The sequence below is a fragment of the Lutra lutra genome, chromosome 10, assembly GCF_902655055.1.
Source record: "Lutra lutra chromosome 10, mLutLut1.2, whole genome shotgun sequence".
Lineage (NCBI taxonomy): Eukaryota > Metazoa > Chordata > Mammalia > Carnivora > Mustelidae > Lutra > Lutra lutra.
In genome coordinates, this window is record NC_062287.1 from 57,248,938 (window position 1) to 57,272,033 (window position 23,096).

General features: G+C 43.5%; 1 protein-coding gene across 1 annotated transcript in view; it reads left to right on the plus strand.

Annotated features, from left to right (window-relative positions):
- The window catches only part of FCHSD2 (FCH and double SH3 domains 2), a 297,456-nt gene extending 280,118 nt beyond the window's left edge, over positions 1-17,338 (plus strand). Inside the window, exons 14-20 of the mRNA XM_047690735.1 lie at positions 5,029-5,163; positions 11,046-11,129; positions 11,250-11,427; positions 11,728-11,948; positions 12,974-13,103; positions 13,244-13,326; positions 15,948-17,338. Of these exons, the coding sequence (XP_047546691.1) occupies positions 5,029-5,163; positions 11,046-11,129; positions 11,250-11,427; positions 11,728-11,948; positions 12,974-13,103; positions 13,244-13,326; positions 15,948-16,031 (915 nt within the window). The 3' untranslated portion in view covers positions 16,032-17,338. The remainder of the gene's footprint in view (positions 1-5,028; positions 5,164-11,045; positions 11,130-11,249; positions 11,428-11,727; positions 11,949-12,973; positions 13,104-13,243; positions 13,327-15,947) is intronic.
- Positions 17,339-23,096: the final 5,758 nt, after the last annotated feature.

The following is a 23,096-nucleotide window of genomic DNA, read 5'->3' on the forward strand; positions in this document are numbered from 1 at the left end:
ACTTCTCATTCTTGATATTTGTGTCTCTACTTCTTTCCTGATCATTCTGCTAGAGGTTTATCCATTTGATGGATCTCCATAAAGAAACAGCTTTTAATTTCATTTATTTTTTCTTTCACTGTTGTTTTTCTGTTTTCTGTTGTATTGATTCCTGCTCTGGTTTTTAACCTTTATTCCAATTCATTTGGATTTAAATAGTTGTTTCCTAAGTTGAGGAAATTATTTCACATCCCCCAGGGATCCTTGTCCTTCAGTGCATGAGGTCCAGGGTTCATATATTTTGAGCAGTTCTTTAGTTGTTTCTGAAAGGAGTTTACATCTGGTCCTTGATACTCCATCTTATCTGGAAGCAGAAATCTATGTTGCTGATATTTTCAACATCACCCTTTACAGCCTCCTTGTGTTGTATTTGGAATGATGTTCAATGTGATCACTTCTCTGTCCAAATGAAATTCAGAGGTTCTTCTAGTCAGTTATAAGGAGCTGCCTTCCTCTATATTGAATATCACCAGATTCTTTATGTAATTTCTTCTTTCCTCGTAAAAAAAAAAAAAAGAATAATGATTTATTAAGTACATTCTATATATCCAGCATGTGTTATGGGTTTAAATATGTTACCTCATTTAATCCTTATGATAACCCTATGAAGGAGTACTTTTCTTCATTATGAGATAAGGTAATTGAAGTTGAGAAGTTAAATAATTTGCCTGAGGTCACACAACAGTAGATGGTATAGTCAGCATTCAGACTCAAGTCTGTCAGAGCCAAGAACCCAGTATTGCTTTCTAGTTCATTATAGTTCCAAAAAGTTGAGGAAACCCTTCAGAGGTTATTTTGCTGAGTCCAAACAGAGGGCTACTAATACCAACTCAGAAAGCTTTTTCTTATCTGCGCTTGCAAAGAAAGTAAGCATTTTACAACATCTAAGAAAGGAAAAACATTAGTACAACTAGAAGGAATAGTTTAAATTGAAGTTCTGTCAGGTGACAGGAAGGAAAGGGGCTAAGAGAACTATTGTTAAGAAACAGAGGAAGAATGTGATTTTAGAAATGCTGGGTCAAGAAAACTAACAGTGAAGTTACAGAGGGTGAAAGAGGGGAAAAGCAGAAGTTATTCATCAGTGACATACTTTGGAAAGCTGCTGGAGTGATGAAAAAGCACATGGCCCTGACCCCTGTTGCTGTCACTGCAACTTTTCATTCCCTTCCATGAGACTCAAACAATTAACTCAGAAGAAAGGGGAAAGAAAGGAATGTTTAGTATCAGTGTTGCCAAGAGAAAATATTTTGGATTGATTCCCAGTGCCACAGCACAGTGCATATTAACATTCCTTATATATTTTTGGAAACATGTTCTACCCACATTGGCTTTAATTTTAGTTTTTATAGATGTATGGATGTTTTGTGTTGTTTTGTTGCAGTGCCCAGTTACAGGTTTTTTGTTTTTGTTATTTTTTTAAATGTCTGTAACCTTTACTAGAGTACAAAAGCAGTGTTTTCTAAGTATATGTAAATATGTTTATCTTTTATGGCAATTTCTAGCATGTGATCCTCATCTCTTTTATTTAAAGATTTTATTTATTTATTTGAGAGAGAGACAGTGAGAGAGAGCATGAGAGAAGAGAAGGTCAGAGGGAGAAGCAGACTCCCTGAGGAGCTGGGAGCCCGATGCGGGATTCAATCCCAGCACTCCAGGATCATGACCTGAGCCAAAGGCAGTCGCCCAACCAACTGAGTCATCCAGGTGCCCGATCCTCCTCTTTTATATGACACAATGCCCTTTTGGAAAATGATGGTATCATAGCCTGAAATGATTTGAAAGGTCAAGATTTGAGTCTTCGTCATTGACCTGACTGACCATAGATGAGTGATTTATGATTTTATTTATTTATTTGACAGAGATCACAAGTAGGCAGAGAGGCAGGCAGAAAGAGAGGGGGGAGCAGGCCCCCCCACTGAGCAGAGAGCCCAATGCGGGGCTCGATCCCAGGACCCTGGGATCATGACCTGAGCCAAAGGCAGAGGCTTTAACCCACTGAGCCACCCAGGCGCCCTAGGTGAGTTATTTATAAGATGAGATGCACATGATTATCTCACTCAACTGTGAAGAATTTCCAGGAATAGTTATAAATGAGAATATTACAAGGGCTCTGAAATGTAGGCAATACATTTGACAGGAAATAGGTGCCATTTATTCTTTTAGATAGCTCTATGGAATTGTATTAGGGAACTAGCAGTTAAGAATAGAGTCAGTTTTAAACGTTAATAATTACTCAAGAGAAATCACTTTAATTCATTAGAAAGTATAATTGGACAATATAGGCAGCCTCTACCTTGCAACTCACTGAAAGCCAGCTAGTCTTCCCTGACCTTCTCCAAAGGCCCCCCTGCACACTCAGCGTTTGGTGGTGGTGGTTTCTCCACTCTCGAGTATGAGCTCATGCAAAGCAAAGTGTGTCCTTTGTTTCATGTCTGCAAGCCTCGCACAATGTTCAGCTTATTGTAGGGATTTGATATTTCAGTTATTCTGTTGTGAGGCCTAGTTCCGACTCTCCAGTCCTTACATCTTTAATGTTGTAAACATGCATGCCTTTGCATGTTTGAACATGGGGAAAAGTAGCTAAGTAAATGCTTATGTGTACCTAGAGACAAAGGAACTTTGCCTGTTTTCTTTCCTGTTGGATTTTTAGTTTAAAAAGTAAGACATGCTTATTCTAATAGTTCGGATAGTATAGAGTTACATAAAAAACAAGTCATCCATCTCTATTCTCCAGTCTTTGTTTTTCTTATTCTGCCTCCCCCTGTCAGATATTGATGTTCACATAAATACTGTTTGTACTTTAACATCATGAATAGTACTCTAGGTAAATACATTTTTACAAACAGTTATTGAATACTGTGCTGGACATGAACAATGGAATCATCATATGGGTACAGAACGGTTGCGAGGGTCCCTTGTTTACCCTCATGGCCTTGTGGCTGGAAACATGTGGCCATGTTTCCCAGCATCACAAGAGAATATTGTACCACATATCGCTAGTCTGGAAAGAGATCAAAATTTCAAGTATGTTTTCTACTGAATGTGTATTGCTTTCACACTATCACAAAATTGTAAGTCAAACCATTGTAATTTGGGGACTGTAAATTACATGAGATGTTCAGCACTTTATTTTTACAAAATAGTCTTTGTATTAGGTGGTTTTGCCCAACTGTAGGCTAATGTAAGTGTTCTGAGCACATTTAAGATAGGCTAGGCTAAGCTATGATGTTTACTAGGTTAAATGTATTGAATGCATTTTCAAACTCAGATATTTTTTGACTTATGATGGGTTTATTTGGCCATAACCCCATTGTAAATTGAATAAGATCTACAGTCTTACCTCCTGTTGCTTTTACTTCTCCATAAGAGATTCACAAAAGTGAAGTTGCTAGAAGTTGGTATGGTAGTTTTTAATTTCAGTAGGCTGATTTTTTTTAAGGACGTATCAGCTTACATTTCTACCAACAATAGAGGAGAGCCTGTTTTTCCAAATCCTTGGTAGCATGAACATTTCCCCATATGATCAGTTTAAAATGGTAAGAGGCCTTTATTAGTATTTAACAGTGAAAAGAAAAAGGACACTGATAAACATTTCTTATATATTTGAAAGACATTTTACTCTTGTTTGTTTGTGTTTTTTTTTAATATTTTATTTTATTTGACAGACAGAGATTACAAGTAGAGAGGCAGGCAGAGAGAGGAAGGGAAGCAGGCTCCCTGCCGAGCAGAGAGCCCAATGCGGGGCTCAATCCCAAGACCCTGGGATCATGACCTGAGCCGAACGCAGAGGCTTTAACCCACTGAGCCACCCAGGCACCCTGTTAGTGGTTTTTTTGTTTTTTGTTTTTTGTGTTTTTTTTATTTATTTGACAGAGAGAGAGAGATCACAAGTAGGCAGAGGGGCAGGCAGTGAGAGAGGGAAGCAGGCGCCCTGCTGAGCAGAGAGCCCGATGTGGGGCTCGATCCCAGGACCCTGAGATCATGACCCGAGCCAAAGGCAGAGGCTTTAACCTAAACACTGAGCCACCCAGGTGCCCCTGTTTGTGTTTTTTTATGCAACTCTTTATATCGGGGTTGTGAGTTTGAGCCCCACATTGCATGTAGAGAATAGTTGAAAATAAAATCTGCTTTCTGCCAACTTTCCATGCTGCCATAATTGTGCGCAGGACTATCATGGCACATGCTCTCAAGAGCAGTAACAATGCTGAAAAGAGGCAAAATGTCAGGTTCTTAGTAGGCCACGTTCCAAAGTCATCATCCAGTTTCTCACTGTGATGGTGAAGCCTCATTACATTGGTGAATTTGAAATCACTGATAATCACAGAGCTTGAAAATTTGTTGTGAACCTCATGGGCAGTTAAACAAGTGTGCAGTGATCAGCCCCAGATTTGATATACAACTGAAAGATCTAGAAAAATGGCCGAAGAACCTGCTCCCAACCTGCCAGTTTGGTTTCATTGTACTGACAACCTCAGCTGCCATCATGATCCATGAAGAAGCAAGACAGAAACACAAGAGGGAAAATCCTAGGATCCTCTTTCTAGGGATGTAATATATTCATGCAAATAAAGTGCCTCAATGGAAAAAGAAATGAAAGAAAACCTTAGGGGCGCCTGGGTGACTCAGCCGGTTAAGCTTCCAACTCTTGGTTTCAGCTCAGGTCATGATCTCAGGGTTGTGAGATCAAGCCCCGTGTTGGACTCCATGATGGGTGTGGAACCTGCTTAAGATTCTCTCTCTCCCTCTGCCACCCCCACACCCTGCTGTCACATGTGCACGTGGATGCTCGCTTGCTCTCTCAAAATCTTGAAAAAAAAAATCTTGTCTTTTCATAACAGGAGAAATGCAAGTGAGAATAGATACTTTTTTCTGTGTATAGTTGAATAAGTAAATTATATTTTGAAATAATCAGGTTTTAAGTGTTTTTTCCTGCTTTCAACCATTTTTTTGAAGTAAAGAAGCTAGCCATTGACGTCTAATTTTCTCTAGCTTAATGCAGATCCTGAAAGAGAGGAAGGAGAAGAGTTTGAAGACAATATGGATGTTTTTGATGACAGCAGTTCCAGCCCTTCTGGCACCTTAAGAAATTATCCACTCACCTGCAAAGTTGTTTATTCCTACAAGGTATGTATTTCTCTAACCTATTGCTCATATTAAATTGTGGCAACTCTGAAGACACACGTGACTAAGTCTGCCCAGCCTCTTGTACTGTGCTTACTATAAAATTGGTGTTCAGTTAACATTACAGATAATATAACATAATGATGAACAGTCTAGGCTCTGACATCAGCCTGCCAGGATTGAAATCCTGTCTCTGCCACTTACAAGCTATATGACCAAACTAGTCCCTTGGTCTCTGTGAGTCTCGGTTTTCTTACCTATATTATGGGGATAATAGGGCTAGTTCGAAGATTAAGTGAGATAATACTTTTTTTTTTTTTTAAGATTTTATTTATTTATTTGACAGAGATCACAAGTAGACGGAGAGGAAGGCAGAGAGAGAGAGAGAGAGAGAGGGAAGCAGGCTTCTTGCTGAGCAGAGAGCCCGATGTGGGACTCAATCCCAGGACCCTGAGATCATGACCTGAGCCGAAGGCAGCGGCTTAACCCACTGAGCCACCCAGGCGCCCAAAGTGAGATAATACTTATATAGCAAATATATATAAGCAAAAGTACTTATATAAGTACTAAGCAAAGTACTTAATACTGTGCCTGACATCTAGTAAATTTTCAGTAAGGTAGTCTTACCCTTATTATCAGTTGCCTGCTTTGGCACAAGACCCTCCGTTAGGATGACTCTCCAAACTGATACTAAAAGAAAATTGATTTACAGAACAGTTTTGTTAAATGTTACTAACCACCTCTTGTTTCCATGGTAAGCAGGGACCTAGATAAATAGATGCCAGAATTTCAAGACTCGGTTTGGTGTAATAGTTTTTTTTTTTTAACATATAATGTATTATTTAATGTACATATAAGTACAGGTCTGTGAATCTTCAGTCTTACATAATTCACAGCACTCACCATAGCATATACCCTCCCCAATGTCCATCACCCAACCACCCATCCCTCCCCTCCCACCCCCCAGCAACCCTCAGGTGGTGTGATAGTTCTTCACCTCTCTCACCCCTGTTCTACTTTCACATAAACTTTTTTACTCATAAAAAGTAAATTGAGTTTCCCTCCCCTCATCCAGTCCATCTGCCAGCCTTGTTGACTCTACCTGCAAAACATATACTGAATCCATTAACTTTTCACCATCTTGGTTTAGGCCATTACTTCAGTTACTGTATACAAAAAAAAAAAAAAAAAAACGTAATTAGCATCCCTTCTACATACTTACCTCCCTCCCAACAGTCCATTGTCCACTTTGCAACCAGAATTATCTTTAACACATAAAGGAGATTATTTTATTCCCTTGCCTAAAAAACTTTTGTAAGCTTTCTGTCATACACAGAAAAACAAACTCTTCCTAGAGTCTATAATGTTCAGATTGATCTGAGCCCTGACAGTCTCCCAGCTTCATGCCAGACCGTTCCCCTAACCAGAACACTCACCACACTTAGCCACTATGGCACCGTGCTCCTTCCTAACTTGACAACTCTGCACTTGCTGCTTCCTCTACCTAGAACCATCTTTCCCCAAAATTTTGGTTGGCTGCATACTGTCTTCATTGAGGCTTAGCTCAAATAGTGCCTCCTCGGGTCTCCCCTGAGAACCTAAATACAAGCCAACTTCTCATTTATTACTCTCTTCCCATTGCCCTTTTCCCTCTTTTATTTACTATATAGCACTTATCACCAGCCAAACTTAATCTTACTTGTTTTCATATTTCTTTGTTCTGACTCTCCACTAAAGGGCCATAAAATCAGAAACTTTGTCTGTATCTGTGTACCCTGTCGTGTGTCTTCAGCAAGCAGGATGGTACCTAGCACACAGCAGGTCCTCAGTAAATAATTGTGGACGAATAAATGAATGATGTAAGGAAGGCATAAACAAATGAATTGTCCTCTAGCTCCCATGCTGATGGACACCCAGGGCTTAAGGAACAACAATAGAGGAAGCGTCTGGAAAGAATCTTCAACAGTCATTCATGGGAGACAGTCTCACTCCCACTGTCCCTGAAAGGCCAAAACTTGGCAGAATATACTCTTCAACATCAGACCTTTTAGTTTGACATCCTTTCATTATATATTTAAATCACGAACACTTACCTCTTTTCTAAAAGGGTTGGGTTTTTTTCTCAAAGTAAACCATTTTGATAATCTTTTGAAAATTGCAAGGCATCTTCTGAGATCGTTGGAAAGGTGTTATAGAGTATGATAATACTAGGATTGGGAATGTTTTCCCAGCTCACCTCCCAACATTATATTTACTTTGAAGTTCCAGAATTAAAATTTAAGGTCCTTAAATGGAGAGGAACCCAAGAGTCTGACTGTAAATAGCTCACATCCATCCAACATTCCCTCTATCGGCATATGCCAGGCATGTCCCTATCATAAAGCAGACTATAAAAATCTATTTAACTAGTTAATCACTGAACAAACATTTAGTGCCCCAAGTTTCAGGGATGCAAGAATTATTGTGACAAAATTTCTGCCCCCCCCCCCCCCCCCCCCCCGCCGCAGAATGGATAGTCTGGAGGTAAACATTTAGCTGAAAAACATTAAGTAAACATTAAGCTGAAAAATAGAGTATGTATTAAAATATTTATAGTAGAGGTTGAAACTGCAAATTTTTCCTGTTATAGGAGAAATTTCATAGATGAGATGGCACTTAAATTAGGCCATGAATAAGATCTTACTAAATAAAGTGAGAAGGGAAAGAGCCTTTCTAAGCAAAAAGAACAGCAGATACAGGGACCTAGTTTAATGGGAGTCTGGGGTGCTCGGGAAATGTTGCATTCAATAATGGGGGGGCATCAGCTGGAAATGTTTATGGGCATCAGATGTTTACTGTCAGATAGTAAAGGGCCTTGTAGACCAGACTGAAGTATGGTTTTTATCCTGACTGGTAGGAACCTTTGGATGTCCTAAAATCAGATTGGCTTTTAAGAAGGTAACCCGGGCCATGGTATTAGATACTATACAGGACAGATTAGAGAGAAATGAACTGTAAGTCTAATGGTGGTTCCAATAGTCCAGACCTGGAAAGGAGGCCTGGATTAATCTGGTGCAAACAAAGAAAAGTTTTATTTAAGGATTAGATTCAGAAGCCTTAAAAATGCTCGTAACCTTTGGCCCTACTAGCACATATCTTAAGGAAATGATCCACAATATAGAAAACAGGTTTTGGATAAAAAATGTTCCTTCATCATAGAATCATTTTATAATAGCTCAGAGTTGGCTATCTAATAATGGAATAGCTAAATAAATTAACCATTCATATAATATAGTAATATGCATAAAATATTATGAAGATAATTAAAAATTGCATTAATAAGAGGTTTTTTTGGTTTTTTTAATAAGAGGTTTTTTTATGCAAAAAGAAATATGTTGTGCCAGAAGAGTAAGATGCCAGATTACATGTACCTTAAGATTTCAATTATACATATTTCTAACTTTTCTACAAGGAAGATGTATTATTTTAATCAGGAAAAAGTACATTGTTTTAAAAGACGATGGGAGATTTAGAGAGCGAGTGGTGTGAATGGAGCACGGGGCTGCTTCTAGAGTTGTGGTTTTCACAGGGTATTAGGACTTCAGGAGGCAGTGTGAGAGCGTGTGTTTCTTTAATAAGCATTTCCTGACCACTTGCTCTCTTTAGTTGGGATACATGAAAAAAATTACATTCCCTGCAGTAACCCTACAAGGGCAAACAACTAAGCAGAGTGCCATGGTAGTTCATGGTAGTTAAGTACACAACAAAAGGAGGAAGAAGCCACCAACTCATTGTGGGTGGTCTGGGAAAACATAATAGCTGGGTCTAAAATCATGAGTAATAGTAATAGCTACCATCTGTGAGGTATTGTGTGCCTGGTACCGTATGTATGTTATTCTAAGCTCTTCAATGATGCAATATGGAAGGTACTATCAACCAACACATTAATTCAACAAATATTATTTGAGCACCTTCCATGTAACATCCTGTGCTTTTTTCTATGCTTGGGGATATGGCATGGATAAATACAGATGAAAATCTCTGCCTTCACGGAGCTTACATTCTAATAGAAATAAAAAGAAAACTGAGGCTCAGAGAAGTCTTATGGTCACTTGCCCTTGGAAACAGACTGAAGCTGGACTTGAATCCACAATCATCTAAATCTATTCACCAGATGGGAAACAGGGAGTGGGGCCTGCTGGAAAGAAGAAACAGCCTTGGAAAAGCATAAAGACAAAGAATAACGTGTGTTCCAGAGAACAGGGAATGGTGTGTGGGTCCAAAGCATTGAGAACCCGCGGTGACCAAGTTCTGTAGAATCTTGAGATCCTTGCAGAGGACTTGACCTTGTCAAGTGGAAGACTTAGTCACTGTTTGGGGATGATATGATCAACCTAGCATCCACTGATATTATATAATAGCACTGAACAACGTGCATGGCCCTTCATGATGTTTTTACAAGGGCAACAGTATATTTAAAGGTATTATTATCCTTCCTGCTTTGAAGGATACACACACACAAAAGTCCCATTGTATTGATAACTTTTTTAAGTCTTGCCACAGAATTAGGGAAAATGTCTGTTATACTGTTGCCTTTTGCTGGTGTAGTCAAAGCATAGTGCAGTTTCACCTTAGCAAAGAAATTCCGTTGGAAAAGCGGTCATGAATTCAATGAACTTTTTTCCCCCTCAGTTTTGAAATCAGGTAATTTACTTAAAATTCTGGTCCTGGAGGATTTCTGTGACTGGTCAGCCATGTTCAATACTATTTAAACATCTCAAGAAGCCGTGGCAACAGCCAGAATCTGGGTTTGATGAAATATTATAATGCACGTGAAATGGGAAATGAGTCTTAATAAAATGACCCATTATCTTGCCTTATTTTTGCTTGTGTAACTTGGAGATAATATACACTTGGAGATTGTGATATTTGAAAAGCTATGTGGTCTTATAGTTTGGTTATATAGTTGTAACTAATCTTGGGACTTGGGGAATGCTTTTAAGCCCGTTGACCAGAGAGCCAGATGATGCCAGCAGGCCTCTCCCTGTTACATGTGACAGCAAGTCTCTTTAGGAAGCACAGCCACACAGTTTCTCTCCAGCCCCTCTGCAGAGCCCCTGAGTGTCTGCTCTTGATTCTGCAGTCTCAGGAACAGTATCGGGGTCGCCGGTGCTGGTGGGTCCTGCGGTCAGAGATAATAAAACTATCCCAATTAGCAGCTTGTACAGAAGCATCTCAGTGGACCAGCCCAGTCTCCACAGTTAAGCTAGAGCATAAGAAATCCAAATTGTGACCAGTCTCAGTCATTTCCTTCCCAGCTTTCTTCTCTTGGCCATTGTTTATCAGACAGTGATTCCAGATCAGTTCTCGGCACTGCTCAAGCTGTCATCCGGTCCATGTACATAGCTGTTTGCATTTTCACAGTCCGCACCTCCATGCAGTGTCTGCGCGCTTCTAATACCGTGCTTGCTGCCCTGCCTGTGCTTCCCAGATCCTCGTGGTTCTCAGCTTATTCATCCCATACTGACCCTCCCATCCTCCCCAGAATGGCAGGATTATCATTTTGAAGAAATGGAGGCATCAAGAAGTTGAATAACCTAACCACTAGATACGTAAGCTGGAGCCGGGGCCCCGGTCCCCTGCTTCCAGCAGAGTGCTGTGTTCATGGCACTTCATGGCCTCTTGAGGATTCCGTTTCTCCAGTTTTTGTTGTGGCTTTATTTTGTTTAGTTTTTTAAAGCAAAACTTCACCTCATTGCGATAGTTTTACAACCCTTAAATTTTTATGTTCAGTATGTTTTCCAAAATCATTTCAGTATTTTGATCCCCAGTTTTTGTTATGACCAGCACACATCTGCTCTTTATCTAACCTTTTTAATTTTGTCCATGACCATCCTACATTGCAGGCTTCTCAACCAGATGAGTTGACCATTGAGGAACATGAGGTGTTAGAAGTGATTGAAGATGGAGATATGGAAGACTGGGTAAAGGTATATTCCTTTGCTCATATCGCCCCTTCTCATGACATTTTTAGGAGTTTGTTTTGGTTCCTGTTTTGCCCTGTCCAGATTGTGTGTGCAAACCTATTTTGTCACATGTCTTTTACTCAGGCTCGAAATAAAGTTGGCCAAGTGGGTTATGTGCCAGAAAAGTACCTACAGTTTCCCACCTCGAACAGTCTACTGAGTATGCTGCAGTCCTTGGCTGCCTTGGACAGTCGGTCACACACATCCAGCAATTCCACGGAGGCCGAGCTCGTTTCAGGCAGCCTCAACGGAGATGCCAGTGGTAAAGACTGAAACAAGGCACTCTTTATTTGGTCACATTTGGCCTAAGCAGTATTGCCCCGGAGTCAGCCTTCAGTGGGTTAAAAAGCAAAACTTTATTCCTGTTCTATGTTTTCTGTTATTTGGTCACATTTATCCTCTACAGTAGAACCCTGAAGTTGATCTTCAGTGAGTAAAAAAATGACCACTGTACTGTCACCCTGTATGATGGTCTTTTAGTTGTCATGTGAGCATAGGGGTGGTTGCAGAAGGAACCTGGCTGTCCATGTCCTTATGCATTTTTCTCCCTCTTGCTACCTAGTCTGTTTCGTGAAAGCACTTTATGACTATGAGGGCCAGACAGATGATGAATTATCCTTTCCTGAGGGAGCAATCATCCGAATCTTGAACAAAGAAAACCAGGATGACGATGGCTTCTGGGAAGGGGAATTCAGTGGGCGGATTGGCGTTTTCCCATCGGTGCTAGTGGAAGAACTTTCAGCCTCAGAAAATGGTGACACTCCGCGGATGAGAGAGATTCAGGTACGTGAGAGGAGAGAAAACTGAATTTAAAGGTGTTTAAAGAAAATTGTCCCCAAGTGGTGGTTGACCCATGCAGACTGGGGCTACAGTCTCAGCCCCACCTTCCCACTCCAGCCCTCTGTTGCCAGGTTTCTGCAAAACTGAATTTGGAAAAGCAGAGACTCACCAACCCGGTTCCTGGGTAATGGCCGTATTACACCTCCATTTGTCCACTTTCTGTGCTCTGAATCAGTTAACCGAAAGGATAAATTGTATGTGACATACAAAAGAATGGTTTGGTAGAAAGACAGAAACCAGAGAGGGATGTATTGTCTCTGTAGTTAGTTAGTTTAGAAAGACAGAAACCAGAGAGGGATGTATTGTCTCTGTAGTTAGTTTAGGGAGTGAAAAATACTGCTCTTTCCATCGCTGTCAGAGCCTGCCTGCCAGTCCTTTTTAGAGGACTAATGAGCCTGCCGGAGCCCCCTTACACTGATGTGGCTCTGTGCTCAGCTCATCATAGCAAAACTTGACTTCACAGGAAAACCCTAAATCGGGTGGGTCACTGCAGGCCTGGCAGATCCAGGACCAGAAGGAACATGTCTCTCCACCTTGTTTGTGTGACATTGTGACCACTTAGTCTGACATTTACAAAACCTGAGGAAGTCAGACACAGCCAGTTATTTTATTTTCACAAAAAAAATAGAACTTGTCCCCTTTCTTTGTTCTTCGCTTGATTTATTGAATTGACCAAGTTAGTAGATTTTCAGTAGAACTCTAGAGAATGGTTTGACCTGATGACTATTTACGATAAACTATAATCAGTAGTGTAATGAGATCTCTGAGGAAAAAGTTATATGCATCACAAAATCAGTTTTGGGGTTGTTATCCTAAGCTCACGTGCTTCTAATGAGGCCGACAAAAATTGTGTATAGTTCTATCTGAGCTGCAGAGAAAAGTAGTATGTTTGAGTTAGTCAGAGAAGCCAGCTGGCCTCTCCTTCCTGAGGTGTGAGCACTTGGTAGTTTCTCTTTCCTCTGTGGCAGATCTCTCCTTCCCCCAAGCTGCCGGGCTCCCTGCCTCCACTGCCGCTGTATGACCAGCCTCCCAGCAGCCCTTACCCCAGCCCAGATAAGAGGAGCTCCCAGTACTTCCCACGCTCTCCCTCAGCAAATGGTAAGGGTTCTCCTGGCATGGATCTAAATTCATTTTCATTCAGAAATCCACATGTTCACCTGAAGAGCAGACAGATCTGCATTAGCATTCTTACTGCTCAACAACACAAATAAAATGAGCTGCTTGGTTCCTCCCCTTAGAAAACAGCTTCCTTGCCGAATCGCCGGGATTTTCACAGGCATCAAGGCATACTCCTGAGACCTCATATGGCAAACTGCGACCTGTAAGTCTCTTATCTGGCAGGGTTACAGAATACACAGTTTTTCTAAGTTGAAAGTTAAAAACTAATGTCCCCCTGTGGCCACTGTGCTACGCTCATTCCCCCATGCAAGGGTCAGGTGGGTTGGGGACAGTAAAAAGAGCTCTTAAAAATGAAGGCTATGGGGGCGCCTGGGTGGCTCAGTGGGTTAAGCCTCTGCCTTCAGCTCAGGTCATGATCCCAGGGTCCTGGGATCAAGCCCCATATGGGGCTCTCTGCTCCGCGGGGAGCCTGCTTCCTCCTCTCTCTCTGCCTGCCTCTCTGCCTACTTGTGATCTCTCTCTCTGTCAAATAAATAAATCTTAAAAAAAAAAAAAAAAATGAAGGCTATGGGGCGCCTGGGTGGCTCAGTGGGTTGAGCCGCTGCCTTCGGCTCAGGTCATGATCTTAGGGTCCTGGGATCGAGTCCCGCATCGGGCTCTCTGCTCAGCAGGGAGCCTGCTTCCCTCTCTCTCTCTGCCTGCCTCTCTGTCTACTTGTGATCTCTCTCTGTCAAATAAAAAAAAAAAAAAATGAAGGCTATAAGGGGTACCTGGGGGGCTCGGTCGGTTAAGCTTAGACCTTCCACTTTGGCTCGGGTCTTGATCTCATGGGTCAAGGGATTGAGCCCCGTGTCCTTGGACTTCTCGCTCAGTAGGGAGTCTGCTTGAGGATTCTGTTCCTCCCCCAACTTGTGAATGCAAGTGCTCTTTTTTTCTCTCTCTCTCCAATAAATAAATCTTTAAAAAAAAAAAAAAAGTGAGGGCTATAAAAATCAGCACAACTTGGAAGGTCTAGTCTACACTGGCACTTTTCTCACTGAGCCCTGGTGAGATAGCCATGGAAGTGTATTTAACTACAAGCTCTGTGAGTGTCAGAGTGGTCTGTGAAACAAGAGCACTTTTTCTTAGTGAGCATTTATTGAGAACCTATTTTCCAGGCTTATATTTGGCCTCTTTTGAGGAACAGAGATGAAATGAGATATACTTCATGCTTTTTGATATTTAAGAGCTTCTATTCTCAAGGAGAATCTACTCTTACAAATGATCACCTCTACTCACCCTTCACTCCGTGCCATCAACTCCTTCCCCCCAACTCCCTGTGAAATGGCTCCAAGGTCCTAACTTTCCCACACGCACCCAGTGCATTTATTTTCCTTGAACTGCTTATCAGCATTTGACACCATTCCTTGAACCACTCACTTCCTTTGGCTTCGTTCATTCAGACATGTATTGAGTGCCTTGTTAAAGACTTTGGCTCTTTATCCTAAGTGTAATAGGAAGCCATTGCAAAGTTGTAAGCAGGACAGTGATGTGACCGATTTTGCATTTCTGAAACATTGCTATGGCAACTAAGTGAGAGTGAATGGAAGGTGGCAGAACAGACATGTGGAGCCATTAGGAGGCTGGAGCAGTGGTCCAAGCAAGAGGAGATGGCAGCATAGACTGCTGGGTATGGGTGGGAATGGGGAGAAGTGGGCCAGTTTGTTCCACAGCCCTTTGCTCATTTGCTTTCTGCTCTCTGGCCCTTTCTTTTTCACTGAACTATATAGGTTTCTCTGCTTCAGCCCATCTCTGCTGATGCTCCTTGGGGTTCTTCCATGGGCTGCTTGTCCTGAAGTCATTAAACTCGCTCTCCCTCTTCCAACTCATCTATTCCCACAGCTTTGATAACCATTCATTTACTGACAACTTCCAGACTTACAACTGTCAATCCAGTCTCTTCCCTGAGCTTCGGCCTTGTGGACATCTCAGTGTATACATACCAGAGCCCCAAACTCAGCAACAGTGGATTAGTTGTCCTCCCTCCCAGACATGCTCCTTCTCTCATATTGCCTGTCTTAGTGAGCGGAACCTCCTTTCTACCACTGCTCTGGCATCACTCCTGATAGCTCCCTGGCCCTGCCTCCCACAAATAGTCATCACCAAATCCTGCCACATTTACCTTGGAGACAACTGTCAAGTCTCTTTTTCTCTCCTCCCACCCCCACCAATGGCTAGGTCAGGCTAACATTAACTCTCACTTGACTACAAGAGCTTCCTAAGTTGTCTTCTTACCTATACTCTTGCCCACCACCCCCGTCTTCTCCAAACTATTATCCCAGTCATCCTTTCACACCTTTACTGCTACTGTTTAAAATCCACCAAAGCCTCCTTTTTGCCCACAGAGTAAAGCTCAAATTTCTTAACATGGCTTTATGAGGCCTCATGACTTCACCCCAGGCCACCTCTCTAGTCTTATCTCGTGCAGCTCTCCTTCCAAGACAGGCTGAAAGATGTTCAGTTCTCCAAGCATTGCTCTCTCTGGGTTCCACTTCCAGGCCTTTCCTTTGGATGAGGCTTTTAGGGCTATGGTGACTCTTAGGCCCATGAAGCTTTCAGCCGAGGCAAGAACCTGATTTGTGGGTTCCACATTTCAACAGAACAGTAACTCCTTCGTGTGAAAAATAGTGAGAATTACTTTGGAAGCACATGCTTTCATATTCAGAGCATTTGAGACCCCTGGGGTGGCCATGACTGTGGATAAACTGACCTGTTGGGATGTGGATGCTTCAGGCACTGAATCAGGAAGCTGACTGACGATCCATGTATTTGTTTCCTGCTCAGGTCCGGGCAGCTCCCCCTCCACCTACACAGAACCACCGAAGGCCAGCAGAGAAGATTGAGGATGTAGAAATCACACTGGTGTGATGATGGGTTTACCCAGCCATTACTGCTACAATCAAGGCCAGGCTTGGCGTTTGGCCATTCTTGTTCTTTAGGCACCTTTGCATGATGATGACTCTTGAACAGAGCAAAAACAAGAAGGAGCATGGGACTGGGTAGCCTGGTGCACTCCTCCCACGTTTTGAATATTTTGTGCCTTTTTTTGTTGTCATTTTCTATGTCATCTCTCCTATCATAGCACAAAGCCTAGTGGGCCCTAGAAGCAGAGGGGGACAGCCCTCAGGCCTATCAGTGGTCCATTTTTATATGAGACTGGAGACCAGGCCTCATTCGGGGCACGGTCACAGAGAAACTGATCATGGGCACTCGTACAGTATATTACTGTGGCCACAAGGATGTGGCAAAGATCCTCATCTTTCTTCAGGTGGCTTTTGCTCATCTGATTGAGTTTAATCAGATCATGTTGGCTACATAAGGAACTAGAAGGAGGGATTTCAGGAGAGGCTGGCTCCTCCCCACAGTTAGTCCCCAGACTGAGAAAGTGAAACCTTATTGGAAAAAAAGTGGGCTGCCCTGAGTTTATTGCCAGTTGCATTAATGCACATCTCTTCCACAGCTAACAGATTTAAAACAGTAACAGTGTCCTTTGTATTAATATTTACGCCATTCATTTAGTGTTAGTGGAGCTAATATGGAGGGGCTGCACTCATAGCCAATTCTGATCCATCACATAGACTAATAGAAAGGAGGCTGCGGCTGAAGCAGAAATGGAGCTTCCGGATCTGAAACGAGCTGATTTAATGTTCTTTTTGTATTTGGGTATTTTTTTCATCTTAATTTTTGCAGCATATATTCTCCTGATCAATACCTTTTGAGTCGGAACCTCTAGATAAATTGGGGACACATACTTCCCTTGTTGAGCTTCTCTACTGGGGAGGCCCCTCGCGCTGTTTTATTCCCAAGCCCAAGCCCAGCCGGCCAGCCTGTGGCTGCTCCAGACCAGCAGCCAAACCCCACAGAAAGTACAGCTTCCCAGCTCCCCCTGACTCAACGTTTCCTTGGGAGGAAGAACCTGTGGGTCATGGAGGAAACCAGCTGCCCATGCAGAAGGACTAAAGGATGGCACACCGCACACAAGTGCAGACTGACAAGTTCTCCCTATCACCGGGAGAGCCGGGAGGAGCGTTCTCCACAGGTTGGCGAGCTCGCAGTGGCAGGTGGCCCCGAGGAGGTCTCTGTGGGCGATAGGGAGAGCTGAACCCAGCGACGAGGGGGTTTTGCAGTTGCTTTTTTTTTTTTTTTTCTTAAGAAATCAAATTTGCAGAATTCAGTCTGAAAGTTGTATTATGCTTTGAAAACTCCATCCCTCCTAAGAATCTTTAAAAACTTGAAATGCTTGCCAAATGTCCCCATGGGATTTTGACCAAAAGTCAGGTTATAGCTGGAGAAATCTTCAGTTAGTCGTCTGATCACTTCAGTGACAGTACCCAGTGACGAGTCTTCTCTGTGATTTGGGGTTTTTATTTTGTTTTTTGCATTTCTTAACCTGTTGATCTATTTGAGGTCTTTTTGTGTTTATCAAACTTATTCTTAAGTTTAAAAAAGAAATGAAAAGGGTGGCTTTTTCAAGATTTTCAAGTTCTCTGACATGTTAAAAATCTTCAAAGCACTTGAAACAATCCTCCAAGTGCTTAAATCAGGCAGTTCTGGCTACCCGCTCTTGTCTTCTCTCTTTAGCTAGCCGAATTGTCCTTGAATCTGGATTTTCCACATTCCCAGAGAGTCATTTGAAATCTTTTGTTATATTTTAAAATATTTTTTGGAAGAGCTGCTAATTTTATTTAAAAAAAAAAAACAAAAACAAAAGTTGTAAAAATATGCCTCCTTTTTAAACAGAACCCCTCCCTCCAGGACATATAATCCAACATCACAGTGCACGGGGCCAGGCTCGGAGGGAGTGCCTCTGTGCAGATGTGCTTTCTTTACAGTGGCTGTAAAAAGTTTGTATTTATTATGTATAAAATGTTGAATAATAAAAAAAAAAAAATTCAGTTTTCGAAGTTTTCCATATAAAGATTTGGGTAAATAGACCTTTCCAAACAGACAATGCTTTTTATAAAGACATTCCTAGGCCTTCCTTTTTTAAACCATAAAACAAATACAGAGAAGAGGAAATAAATTCCCAGTTACCGGCCTAGTCCCTCTGGCTGCTCACAGCCACATTTGAGGGCCAGGGCTCAGTCTGTTTAGGGAGGGACCCCACGGTTCTCTTCTTCCCAGAGCTGGGTATGTGCAATATGCATTCTTCCAGATATTTTCTGTGCATAAAACTTATACACATACACATTGCCTTCCTATATACATGGGATTATATAATTAAGTTTCCCTCTTTCTGTTTGAAGGCTCTCTTCTATTCCATGGTTTGGATGTATCATAATTTAAGCCTGCTATAGTGATGGATGTTTAGGTTGTCTCCATCCATTTGCCATTAGCAAGTGAAAAACAACATCTTTGTACATCATTCTTTATAAATTTGTTCCAGTAAAAATATTGGGTAAATTCCTAAATATGTAATTTGAGACTTAGAAAGCTATATGAGCATTTGATTTTGTTAGATTTTACCAAATTGGCCTCCAAAATAATGGTATCTGTTGACACTCCTACCAGCAGCATGAGAGATGGCAGCATGGACTTTGGAGTCAGAAGGTCGAGTTAAATCCTCACTCCCAATTGATGGCTGTGGGAACCGAGGCTCCATGTCCTGGTGGAAACATGAGGATAATACTGTGGATCCAGGAAGGATGCACGGAGGCTGTGGCACCAGGTGGTCACCACCAACATTCCTCACTGTCACCTGCCCCCACCTTCTGTGACCTTCCCTTCACTGCTCGGGTCCTTGCTCTCTTCCAGCCTCATAGTCACACAGGGCTGTCAAGGGAAGGAATGTTCCACAGAAATAAGGGAGGGTGTACATTGCATACCACATTTGAGACTGCTGTTGGCATCAGAGGCTTAGTCTTAACTGGGTGACAGAGTTAAACTAACTGTCCCACCCCAGCACCCCAGCTAAATTTTGGCCTCCTTCAAAAGAATTAATGAGCGTTGGTGGTATAGTGGTGAGCATAGCTGCCTTCCAAAAGAATTAACGGTCAAACAGTGAAGCCAAATTCAGAGCACATCGCCTGGATCCCTTTCCTCTCTGACCTTTGACCCACCCCCGACCCACAAGCCAGCCAGAGAGGCAAGTAGGAGGATGTCATCTGGCTTTACCCCTGCCACCACTTGATGGGGACAAGCTTCCCCTCTGGGCTTCTGCATCCCCAGCTTTGAACGGAGTGGAAGGAGATGATTTCCAAGGGCTTATCCAGCTCTTATGTTAAGCTAGATCAGCTCAGTTCCTAGACAGAGTGAAAACACCACACAGAAATATCACAGACTAACACACAGACTTCTCAGGATGGTCAGAAATTGAAATTCAAGCCATTGGACTCTCTGGCCTCCACCACCACCCCCCATCCGACCCCGGAGAAAGCAAACCCTCCTCTGGATTATCATTTCCCAGGCAATTGTGTTCACTCCCTGCCCAAGACCAGCCACAGCTGTCAGTTAGGGGGCTACTGCCTAACCTGAGTGGCTTCCCAACAAAATCTAGCTGTTCTGAATTTTTGCATTTATTTTGTTCATTACAAAGAAGCTTTTCACGACAAAAACACAACCAAGTTACAGAAATCTTAGTTTAGAAAAAGAGAATTGTAATTTGTCCTGAAATCCTACAACTTGACGCAAGCAGTGTTAAGTTTCCTCCTAGACTGTTCTGTCACTGTTGATCTGCCAAGAACCCTGTGAATGCCAAAGAGCATCTTGTTCCTGGACCATTTTCCCCTGGTCCCACTGGCCAAAAAAACAAGTACTTCTGCCATGTCTGTTTCTAAGAGCTCTGGTCTGGGAATATTTTCCTGGAGTGTTCTCCTGAGACAACAGAAATGAAATCACAACTAGGGTTCACACGCTTTCCATGCTGCGTGCTAAACACCTAAGTGGCTTTCTTGTTCTCGTCACCCCCTTGCTCCTGTGAGGGGCAGGGAAGGAACCTGGTCAGAAGTCCTGTATTCAAGCCCCTGGCCACCCTGATCAGCCAAGGCCAGGCTCACCCCTTCGTCTTTCTGGGCCTTGCTTTCCTCATCTGTAAAGTGGGAATGAGAAGACAATACAAATGTCCTAAAATCCAGGAGGATTAACTGAAATAATGTGCAGAGAAGACGGAAATATGTTTGACCAGTAGATGTGTGTTCAGAGGAAGAAAACAACCTGTACACAGACATGGTATGCTGACTCTCCACAGGTGGGTCCACACCTGGTGCCACTAGGATTCTTCCAGAGAACTTCTTGAGGGCCATGACCACCTCTATTCAATCACTACTGGATATCAAATTCAAACTGCCCAGGTCTTGTTCTGGGCACTGGAGACATGAATGACTCAGATCTCATCCCCATCACCAAGGGTCTCACATCTGGTGGGGAAGACTCAGAAACAGCAGACTCCAGCTAAGGTGTGTCTTCCAGGGACATGACCAAGGGGCGGTGGGAGCCTAGAATGAGGGCTTCTGGTCGTTTCTCCCTGTCAAGTCTTAGGCTCACTCAAGTCGGATTGGCCGGGGCAGACAGAAAAGGCAGTACTCCTGCCTGCAGACCAGCCCCAGGGAAGAGCTGTGTCACCTCTGGTGAGGCCCAGAGCTCTGGGACTGCAAGTATCACAGGTGAGGAAAATCCTCCTCCCCAACCCCAGAAGACACTGTGATTTGCCCAAGGTCTCTCGGTAGAAGACCACTGGGAGCAGAGCCTGGAACAGACCAGGCCAGACCCTCTCTGCAGAACCTGAGGGCAGTTTTCAGAAAAGAGGGAGTCCTGGGTTTTTATCCCACCTCTGCTGTGTGACCCTGCACAGGACCCTGGCCCCTCTCTGGGCCTCAGCCCACGTGCACAGCAAGGGAAAGGCCATTTCAGTTTTGTCATTAGAGACCCAACTCAGGCAGGTAGCCCGAGTACCTGAGGACTGAAAACCTGGAAGGTATGCAGACCTATAAGGCAGAGGATACTGAAGGCCTAGAGAGGCTTTTAGCCCCAGGACTCTCTCCTCACCCTCTCTGCTACCAACTTCAAAGGCTAGGGGGAGGGGGCAGCCTTCCCAGCTGCCTCTCCTCTGAGCTCCCCCTGCTCATTCCTTGCCAGCCCCTCCTCCTCCACACCCACCCCTTCCCTGGAATGCCTTGGCCTTTCACTGGCCCTTCCAGACTTGCTCCTCCAGGAAGCATTCCTTCCAAGTAAGCTGAGCTATGCATGTGCTCCCTGAGGAGAAGCAACTGTGCCCCAAGGGTGTGCTGTCAGATTGACCAATGAAGAAGGGAACGCTTACAGGGAGCAGAGGGGTTGGGGTCCCCAGAGCTGAGTCCATCATTTCACAACACCTTTTTCTAGATTACCTAAGCAGCCTTCACAGCCGTCTTCACCTCCGTGAGGTCCCTGCCCCAAGTGGTGTAGACGGTAACAGCCTCCTAGGATTCAAATTCAGCTCACTCTTGTGGCTCTGCATGCCCCACACTTCAAGGGACACTGACCCTCCATAATCAGGCCTAGGTGACCAGAGCCCAGAATGGAAAAAAGAGGACACAGGGAGGGCTTTAGGGTTAGACACAAGGCTAGAATCCCCCAGTAATGGTGGCAGCAGGGCACACACAGCTTGGGTACAGAGGGTGGGGGAGGGTGCCCTGCATAACAGGGAGCCCAGATTCTCAAAATGTTATTTTGTTGTTTAAAAAAAAAAAAGTCATGATCCAGCTGCACCAGCTGTGTGATCTCACAATACTTCATCTGAGTGTCAATTTTATCACCTATGAAAGAAAGAAACTACCTCCCAAGGAGCTTGAGAGAAACAAATAAGACACTGCCTGAAAATTAGAGCGCTGTGCCTGACACATAAGCATGGAGTACTGGTGGCTACTGGAAACACTGGCTTTTCCAGCCATGAATCCCAGGAGACTGGAGAATGGCTCAGCAGACACTAAGCAGCTGGTGACTCCTGGTGGCCGCTGGGAGCCAGGACAAGGGGGTGGGCCTCAGGGGCTGAGGCTGGAAAATACTGGACTCCTAGCATCTTCAGCTGTTAGACTTGCTGAGTTAGCCATTTAATAGACATTTCCCAAGGCTCTCTCTGGCCTGACCTAATCCCAGAAATTACTCTGTTCCCATCCTGGCCTCTTCTAAGAGCTCCCTGACTGAAAATGGAGGGAAGGAGACACAAAGAGGAACATAAGGAGAGAGGAGGCCCCTAGCCAGCCTGGTGAGTGAGGAAAGTCTCTCAGTGAGATTATCCCAAAGGACACATTTGAATTGGGGGCTGGGAGGGAAGAACATTCTGGGCAGAGAGAAAAATCAATGTGCGAAGCACATTCAGAGTAGCAAGGAAATGAAAATGCAGCTGAGGTCAGCGGGCTCACTCCTAAGGGGTTTGGATTTAATGCCAAGCAGCTTCTCTGCAGGCAGCCTGGGAACTTGAAAGGGTTCTATCTGTGACCAGGATACCTTGGAAAGTCACTCTGGCCACGACAAGGGGCCTGGCTGGAGACACAGCAAGACTAGAGGGGAGCCTGCGTTGCAGCTAAAGTTAGACACTCCAGCCCCTGGTGCTGGGGGATGTGGGGCAGGAGAGGAAGAGACACTTAGGGGAGATGATGTCTGGGAGGCAGGTAGGTATGTCACCTAGAGCCCAGGGGACAGCTGGGCCAAGAGCAGTGACCGGAGAGTCACCAGAGTGTAGACTAGGTATTTAATCAACACGTCCTCTTTGGCCTGCGCCAAAAGCTTCACAGATGCTAACACCTGGAGTCCATACAGTACGTCCTGGAGTCCATACAGTACATTCTGAGGTGAGAACTTTTTTTTTTTTTTTTTTTGAGAGAGAGAAAGAGAGTGTGAACAGGAATGGGGGAGGGGTAGAGAGGGAGGGAGAATGAATCTCAGGCTGACTGCTGAGCGCAGAGCCTGCTGCAGGGCTTCATCTCACAGCACCGAGATCACAACCCGAGTGGAAAC